The 9,387-nt window shown below is 45.8% G+C and overlaps 1 protein-coding gene across 1 annotated transcript in view; it reads right to left on the bottom strand.

Annotated features, from left to right (window-relative positions):
* The window catches only part of smad7 (SMAD family member 7), a 16,644-nt gene extending 8,423 nt beyond the window's left edge, over positions 1-8,221 (bottom strand). The window contains exons 1-3 of the mRNA XM_034204753.1: positions 6,724-8,221; positions 5,798-5,851; positions 2,598-2,669 (exon numbers count right to left, since the gene is read on the bottom strand). Of these exons, the coding sequence (XP_034060644.1) occupies positions 2,598-2,669; positions 5,798-5,851; positions 6,724-7,189 (592 nt within the window). The 5' untranslated portion in view covers positions 7,190-8,221. The remainder of the gene's footprint in view (positions 1-2,597; positions 2,670-5,797; positions 5,852-6,723) is intronic.
* Between the last annotated feature and the right edge of the window lie 1,166 nt (positions 8,222-9,387).

The raw sequence follows: 9,387 nt of genomic DNA, 5'->3' as shown, positions 1-9,387 counted from the left end.
TGTCTGTCGAGCGGGCTGACTGGCTGGTGGTATAAGAATACAACTCGGCCTAAATTTAACCTGCAGTGGGAGGAAGCGCCTGTGTGACAGTCGGCCGTGCGCCAGGGCTCGCACCAGGTCATTCTATCTGCCCGTCTGTGTGTATGTGTGAAAATGCGTGTGTGTGAAAATGCGTGTGTGTGCGTATATGTCACCGCAGCCCGACTGGATCCTCTTACACGCAGGCACTCCGGGTCAGTCCCTGATGGCACCAGCAGGAACGCCACCGACACACACACACTGATGCTACACATCCAATAAGAGCCAGGCAAGAACAGAGGTCTATAACTCGCCTGTTAAAAAGATTAAACGCATGTACACACCATGGCTGGGTATTGATACTCAAAACATATTCTGAAATGTTTCCAATTCATGAATTACCAAATACTATCAGTCAGATTTCCAGACTTAGTTCAAAAGTTGGCCAATTTTAGACTTTCACACATCCACACAGAAAACTTTGGTCCAGACTCCTTGGTGCTTAACAAAACGTCTGGCTAAGTGGGTGCCACTAGAGCCGCACAGTCTCTAACACGATTAAATATTACTTAACACTCCACAGATTCATAACCAACAATCCAGTGCCCTCTTAACCCTGACCCGATCTATCTCTTGATCTCTCTCTTCAGTTTCTGGGCAAACCTAACCCTCTGAGCTAAAGCCCTCACGCCAACTCAAACCAAGATCAGCATCCTGACTCCAAGCTCCAGGCCTCCAGCCATCAAACCCCCCTCTCTTCCTCCTCTCCTCTTCCCTCCTCTCCGCTCTGTTCCAAGCTGATGACGTGAGCCAGCGAGAGGAGCTTTGGAGCTGGTAGCCTGGCAGGCAGCCTAGTTTGCATTTGCGCTTGTCGCTGTCGCAGCTCACTTAACTCCTTCCAGCCTGGATGTTCTTGGCTTTTTTAAGATGGAAAAACAAGGACAATTAAAAAGGAAGCATGAGAGGAAGAGGATATCTCTAACCTTATATCATAGGCTCTGTCTGACTTAGATGAATGAAGATCTCTTTTGGGTAATATTAAGCTCTCTTACTAAAGCATAACTGCAGCTGCTTTCCAATCCACTCCATCTTTTTCTCAATGTCGACAAGCATCTATTTATTCTACTATTAAGCGAAAAGTAACAGCCTGACTCTTGCGACTCTAAGTCTTTCCCTCAAAGAAACCCTCCTCTCTCTTCCTTCTCCTCTGTAAATATGTCTGGAGAAGAACATAAAAAGGGCAGAGTGAGTGAATTAGAAGGTCAGCAGTGGGCCTCTGGGAGAGCCATGTTTCTTTTGTCAGAGCCCCAGAGGGAGGGAGCAAAGGAGGGAGAGAGTATGAGGGGAGGGGGAGCAAAGGAGCAGCCTCTTCTTTTCTTGGCTCGCCAGGGAAATCATGAGGGCAGAGAGCTTTGGCCATCCCGCCCTGGTCTTTCTACCTCTACTGCTTTTTACTGAGGAGGCCCATTCACCAGAGCACTGGCCGCTCATCCTCGCCAGGAAGGAAAACAGGGGAGGAGGGTATGCCTTGCTGAGTAAGGGAGGGAGCATGGGGGCGCCTGCTAAGACTCTCAGTTCTAGGGTTTCAAGCAGGTCGAAAATGTGTCTTTTGTTAATGCACACAGAGAGGACTTTAATGTCCATCTGAAGACTTGGAGGAGAGGAAAGGGAGAAGTAGAGAAAAGGAGACAGATTTGTAGTTCCTCTGTTCTTGTAAGCAATGCTCCAATCTCTTTCCCCATCTAAGGACACACACACACACACATGCAGGCAGTCTAGCTAACCCCCTTACCACCAAACAAAGAAGGGGGGGAAATGGGCAGAGAACACAAACTGACATAAAACAGGCTTTAAACGCCCAGTAATGAGAACCATCTGAGGCAAAGGAAAGCAGAGCACAGCACAGAGCAATCTCAGACTCTCTTTCCCTCTCTCTCGCCGTGAACACCATCTTATGCTGTAGCCTGCGGACAGGGCGCAGGGCAAGGAAGGCAATGCTGCCAAAGGGGATTATGGGAGAAAGCTGAGGAAGCCCGAAACACGTCCTGCATGAGAGATGGAAGAAAGAAAGGCGCCTGTGTTTCGCTCTTATCCACACACAGAGCCCAGAGGAGACTTAACTGTCCACAAAGACATCCCCTGTACGCACAAACACACCCAAACAAACACTGGCATGTCAGTCGAAGCTGCTATTTTTTCCCACAATACCGCACGCACAGAGCATATTCTTCTCCAAACAACAGTTTGTCGTGTTTGTCTTCTATTACAACATAACACAGAGAAAGAGAAGAGGAAGAGGAGAAGAGAGCAGCGTTGTTCAAAGAGCCAAGAGGGAGGAATGTATGTGGATGTGGGAGAAATACACCACCCTCCTTCACTGGCTTTTTTTGTTTTATTACAGAGGGGAAGCAGGGGCCCCCACAATCACTGCCTCATCACAAGTATGGAGGGGAGATGAGTGTGTGTTTTGGGAGGAACGCACAGGAGAAGGAAAAGAAAACAGAGGAGGGAAATAATACGACTTTCAAAAAGGAAGGCCGCCAGCAAAAGATGAGGAATCTATTTGTAGGGATATTTACCTGAAAGCCCCACAGGGGCTGAGTATGTCGTTCCCCCAGTCTCACTGGATGAAGGTCCGGAGTCTGGAGAATCTAATGGAGAGAGGAAGAGAGAATTTGAATTAGCACTGTGTGTGTTCCCGTGTGTGTGTGTTCATGTGTGTGTGTGCAGGGGAGAAGGCAAAGCAGCAGCTGTGAGACCGTCAATCACTCCAGTGAAATCAATGCCTAATGAAGACGCTGACTATGAAGCTCACACTCTCACACACACAGACAAGACTTACAGACGAGAGTTTCTTACACCCCTGATAATCCCTCATAATCCACTGCTTCAGGAGGAACGTTAGCCCGGCATCTCTGCAGACGAGCTGCTGATCTTGAAGGAGCTGCATTGGGCTGCTAATGACTGAGGTGAGGGCTGGAGACTTCTGATCCGCGCTCAATATAAAGTAGAGGTTTGATAATTGCCTCTCAATACAATTCCTGCTTGTACTTTTCTGCCTTAGGAATTAGAAGTATGACGATGTGACATTTCTTGATCGAGTTTTACATTTTATGACCCACGGAGCCTCAAAAGCTGTTCACTTTAAATGTACACCACACAAGCCGTCAGACAAGAAAAGACAATCAAATCATTCTCTCTCACTCTCTAGTGTCTAGTTACAACATGACACCTGAATGGAGCTTTTTACAAAAAACGCTATGTGTGTTGAGCGGGGTAGAACGCTGCTGGGAGCTGGCTAACCCCGCTGCAGAGCTGCTGCTGGTAGCTTGGTATTCACTAATAATACATTCCTCTTGCAGCACGTCAACACAGCACTTCACCTTCCATCCATTGAACCTCAGTGTGTGGTTGTGATTGACTCTACTCAGTGCAAGCTTTGAATGTTAGTGTTGCGTTAAAGTATGAAGCTAAAATGGGAAAAATTGCCTTTTAATTGCTCTATCTGAGGTGTATTGGAACGACCACACTGGATGTGAAGGGATATATGAAGAAGGAGCTCAGTATGAGTTGAATCCACATCTGGCGAATTGGAGGAGGATATTTCTGTTAAATACTTCCACTATCCGGCTAACCGTCTCACTGGGCCTGTGTTTGACCGAGCGGAGCTGCCGAAGCTGTAAAGTAATAAAGAAACAGCGAGCCTCCTCCCTGCCACCCTGCCCCGTCCGGACGCGGCCGTGCTGCTTGTGGCCACAGTAACGAGATGCAATGGCAGAGCCCCAACCTGCCGCGCTTTCATTGGCTGCCAGGAGCTTTTGCCCTGGTCTCCCGGGCAACAGTTCACAGCTGACCACAGGGCTGAGGGGGCATCAGAGAGAAGGAGCTAAACAGTGGGTGATTTATATTCCCCAGAGCTGAAACAAGGTAGCGTTTTTACGTCTCGGCTGCTTTCATACTGACCACCACTGCTGCAACAGACAGGCCCTGACACATATAACCCCACTTCCTGATCACTGGAATCGTAAAATACATAGCTCTTACGCTTTATGCTGATTTCTTTATTTTTTTTGCATCTGATTGCCTCCTGTAAAGATATCTATGCAGATATTCTGAATGTCATGATGATTTAACAGGGGCTAATATAAAGCCCCTGAGGCCACTGGGGAAAACCCCCCCATCTTTCTGCTTGATAAGCTCATCTGTCCTGTGTGTGTGTGTGTGTGTGTGTGTGTGTGTGTGTGTGTGTGTGTGTGTGTGTGTGTGTGTGTGTGTGTGTGTGTGTGCGTGTGTGTGTGTGTGTGTGCGTGTGTGTCTGCACCCTCCAGCCTGGTCCATTGTCCTATTAATATATGTTGTCTTTCACACAGACAGACAGACAGACAGCAGACCTCCTTATTAAAGGAGGAAATAGCACAAAGATTGCTGCACTTTCTCACCTAAAGGCTGAAATATGACTTTAAAGAAGGCATATTTGAACTCTTCCTCAGTATAAAAGCTCTACTCTGGGAACAACCAGATGATATTTTCCTCGCCTTGTTCTGTTCTTGCTTTCAATATCCATTTCCCACAGAGTGAAAGCAATTCAAGGGGACACAGGGTGGTAACATTTGTTGTATAAGAATTTGCTTTGTCTGCATCCAGCTTGCATTTCCTATTTACCCTCTTGTTTCCTTTTATCCCTGGAAAGTTTCCAGCTAAACTGGTACAAAGAGGCTACACTGAGACATACATCACATCAGGAGGAAGTTAAGTATGAAGAGGATTTCACTATTGATCATTTGAGATACAATCTGCTTGTGTTTAAGGTTTTTTGGCAATTATTTTCAGTTAAAACAATATCGCAAAAGCCTGGTAAATAAAGACAGGGGAGAAGGGGGGCTTTTGAAGAACCACAGCTGCAGCTGCAATGACTTCCTATTGTTTCCACTCAATGAAAGCCACTTTCTCCTTCTCCTGACTAACCGGCTGGCAGGTCATTGTTCAACTCTCCGCTTTTCCTGCACGAGCAGACCGAGCTAAATGAACAAAGAAGCTAGAAAATGATCTTCTGTATACTACAATGTATACATTTGTCACCCTCTCTGTGACATGAGGACTTCTTGTTCAGTCTTGAACTATTCTGGTTATAGCATGAAATCTAACACACTTCAAAGCTGACTTAATAGGCTATGACATAACCTGATGCCACTTTCCAGCACTGGGGAATAGGATGACAACCATAGCAGCATGTGGAGTCTGGCACAGGTGGAGGGACAAAACAATTAGGCCAAAGCAAAAACAAATCCGAAAACAGATGTGTGACGGCGACACACACCCAAACAAATAGGTCCTACACCCTAATCTGATGATTACTTCACCCTTCTGCCAATAAGCCACACACACACACACACACACACACTATGCCCCTGGTGACATGCCAGTCAGTCTATAGCTGGTATCTCAACTTTGTGTTGCTTTGCCTTGGCTGCCAGCCATGCCCGAATTGCCATGCCACTCCACTGCTATCATAAATCACAACATAGAGCTGTTTCCCACACACACACACACACACACACACACACACACACACACACACACACACACACACACACACACACACACACACACACACACACACACACACACACACACACACACACACACTCTGCAGGGGATGTGTGTAAGACCATATGCAAATGTAATGTCAGACAACACAACTATGCATGAATACAAGATAGCCTTTTAGATGTGGATGTTTTGCAGGAAATACAAATATGCATGTGTCCATTAAGCTCACCTGGTGGTTTAAGATAGTCCATGGGATAGCGTGAATATGGAGGAGGAGGAGACTCTGCATGGAGGGGAGGAAAAGAGAAGCAGAGCATGAGAAAATAACAAGGGAGAGATCGAAACTTTATGATAAGAGTTGTCATTCTTCTGGGAAAAGGTTTTGTGTCTGTCAGCTCAGCCTGGAGAGGCTGGCCGGGCGGCTATTGCCTTTCATTGGCAGGCAGATAAACGGGGGGCCGCCTGGCGCCAGGAGGGCCACTATCAGCGTCTAGGACAAACTGAGATACAGGCCTCTTTTGGCCCAGGATGCCAAGCCAGCACACACAAACAGGCCCTGGGAACTTCACCGTGGAAAGACTCTAAAGCCCTGGATGAGTCGCTTTGCACTTTGGAAATGCCAATTGTGAAATACCAGATGGGCTGTTAGTTTAAAAAAAACGGGGCTTTGATGAAGTAAAAAAAACATCCGGATTTAAAGTGGAATAAATAGCTCACAAGTGCTAAAAAAAACATATATTAAAGTCAGGATGTAGCCTAAATAAGAAAACAACATTAGCAACACTATGGAGCTATAAATCATCATTATTATAATTGGATGGAAAACATATATGATGTTACTATTTAAATGTAAGAGGCCTCATCAAATTGAATGACACCCTACTTTGTAAAAGATGAAGGGGGCCACTTGGCACGCTTTCCACATCGGTCAAGTTTGACCTTATGGAAACACAAGACTGTGCCAAGAGAGATGATGTCATTTGAATTAGGCTAATTATCCCTTTAAGAGTCTGGTAATTATTTGACATAGGCCTAATGACACGGTGTCTGATGGGCACTTGATTTAAAATGAGGCCCGGCCACCAGAGAATTAAACACAATTTCAGAACTTTTGTTGTGAGGATGAGGTTATTATAGAAAAGGGATCCAGCTCACCGAGTTCACAAAGTCTGCTCATGTGGTGCGGGTTGCAGCAAACGAGCTCTGGGTTGATTTCCCCGTAAGATTCACAGCAAGACAGCCTCTTCAGCTCCGAGGAATGCCTGAGGTCCGGCCACCTGAACACTTTGTAGAGCAGCATGGGGAGAGAGTAAGACTGTTGACCCACTTTGGCGTCCACTTTGTTGGGCAGGAGCAAGCAGGGGCTTCGGGCTCCCCCCTTAGACTCCACCGCCTGCAAAAGCACCTCTAATTGTTTCTCTTTTATCTTTTTTAGTATAGAGTTTGTCAACGCCTTCAGTTCAGCCTCCGACCCGGCGTTGGACTTGGCCATCTTTGTCGCTTTGCCCATGCAGCAGCCCCCGGAGCCATGCGTCCCTCTATCCGCCTCACCGTCGCCCTCCACGGGCGCACGGCTCCTCCAGAGTCGCCGGACGAGCCCCGATCGTTTGGTCCTAAACATGCGGGACGAAAAGAGGGTTCCCCGGCTAAAAAACGAGCATGGTGTCCGCAAATCATGAAGATTCCGGGATCCGAATCCAGGCAATGACAAGCAGCCTGAGAAAATACGGCGGAAAAACTGGGAGCTGGATAAGCAGAGGAAATCTGTAGCATACGCCAGTCTCTGCTGCCTTCTCCTGCAGGCTTGTTCCCCGAAAAACAGCCGAGGTTCCCGGGACAGTCAGCTTTTCCTTCGCGGATTGATAATCATCACTGCACGGTGTTTAAGATTAGACTATAAAAATGAATCTTGCAGCTTAAACACGTCTGCTATTACACAGCAGCATGTAGCCTGGATGTGTTACAATTACTTGGTGATGTGCAGCCTAAAGCGCTGCGAAGTGACCCCTTTAAAACACACCCCGTGTCGATTTTCAGCGTAAAAACAATGTCAAAACATCTTTCTATCTAAGCGCATTAGCAGTAGTAGACAATTGATGAGCTGGGGCCTAATTAAGCCTAAAAGGCTATCACAATTATCCCATGAAAACTGAAGCTCGCCACCGTGTCTTCAAGAGCATTAATCCACAAAATCCTTGATCCGACTGCACGGAGTAGGGCTCTTCAGCAGGATCGCGGAGGTTTTTTTATCCGGTATCGTCTAAATATGCCACTCGTCTGCAGAGGATGTGATCTGCTGGCAAGAATGAGCCTCGTTCAGGGACCCCGGGAGCAAATCAAGGAATGATTCTCTCCCCCGAGTTGTGTTGCGTTTGAAAGCTTGAGGAAAAGGGATAGCGACCCACGGGTTACTTCCGAGAACCGAGTTTCGTAGTCTATTTCAGTAGCTGAATCCTTAAAGATTAAATAATCCAACCTCGTATCTCGCACAGAGTTTCCGTGTCTGAGTGTGGAAGAAAGCGAGTCGACGAGTGATCTCGAGGGGGGTAGGAGGCTTTCTGTCTGTAAATGAGGCGGATGGTTTGGGTGCCCTTGCTCCGTCTCCAGTGCGCATTGACGCGCCCGGTCACGTGTGTGTCTAGACACCCTGTCGCTTAAAAGAAATGTGATTGTGTTGCGCAAACAACAAGCCCACAGCGCACGCACACACACACGGACTCAAAAAGGAGTTGGAAAGTTAACATTTTCCCAGAAAAGGTTTACAAAGTGAAACGTTTAAAATAAGAAGACGCAGTTGAAAAACGAAGTTTGGTCAAAAATAAATACACTTTTAATTCAAGTTATTTCTGTTAAACCTGAATGATTAGTGGCATTAGTGGTTATTTTGTGGTTAATTTACCAGATATTATGTTTTGCTATGTATCTTTTATGTAAGTTTATTTTTGCACACGAGCACTACTCAACGTAACATACAATACACGTTTGTATCTTTTGAAATGTTAGTTTATTTAATATCTTATCCCTGTTAAGGCGTGGGATCAGGGTTGTATTAGTGATACCTATCCTATAGTCACACTATACAAATAATGCATGTAGCCCATGTTACATAGTCCATGAATAAGTGATGAATGAAATAATTTATATTGGAATATGGTAGCAATAGTCCGTACAATCTCATAATACATACTTTTCGAAGGATAGAGGGTGTCGTTTTTTCTCATACTGATATTCTGAACAATCTGTGCTGTTGTATTAGCTGTAAAGTGTCTCTACTGTAGGCTAATTTTATTATATGTACAGCACTTTGGCTCGACCAAAAATCGTTTATAAATGTGCTATATAAATAAAACTTGATTTGATTTGATTTCCGATTATTAGGCCTATGATGATCAATCAGGGTTTTCTTTGGTTTGATTTTGTGGGGTAGCATGCCCTGATTACAGCTTCTCAGGCATCATTTGCACTATCATTAAGCACAACTACCTAAATAGCTGTTCAGATGTAAATTGTCAAGTTGTAATGGCTGTAGTTTGGGTCTTCCACGACAGACGAAGGGGAGAGATACATTGTGCCTGCGAGTCTCAATTTAGGGCAGCAAAGTAAAAAAACTAACATGTCCGAAACACAGATGAGAGCGCGCTGCTGCCTCCCGCTGGACGTTTGTCTTTCAGATGGGACCCACTTACTTAAGTGTCTTTTGAGTTTGTCTTCCTTAATTATCAACACAAGAGTTTCCACCCCTCTTTATTTATCCATTAGAACGATCCATCGACTGAGGATCAATTTCCTGCACGCCAGTAGAGGATCTACCCACTTTAT

The sequence above is a fragment of the Gymnodraco acuticeps genome, unplaced genomic scaffold (genome assembly GCF_902827175.1).
Source record: "Gymnodraco acuticeps unplaced genomic scaffold, fGymAcu1.1, whole genome shotgun sequence".
NCBI classification, from domain to species: domain Eukaryota; kingdom Metazoa; phylum Chordata; class Actinopteri; order Perciformes; family Bathydraconidae; genus Gymnodraco; species Gymnodraco acuticeps.
Note: the sequence above shows the minus strand (reverse complement) of the source record. Positions and strands in the feature narration are given on the sequence as shown.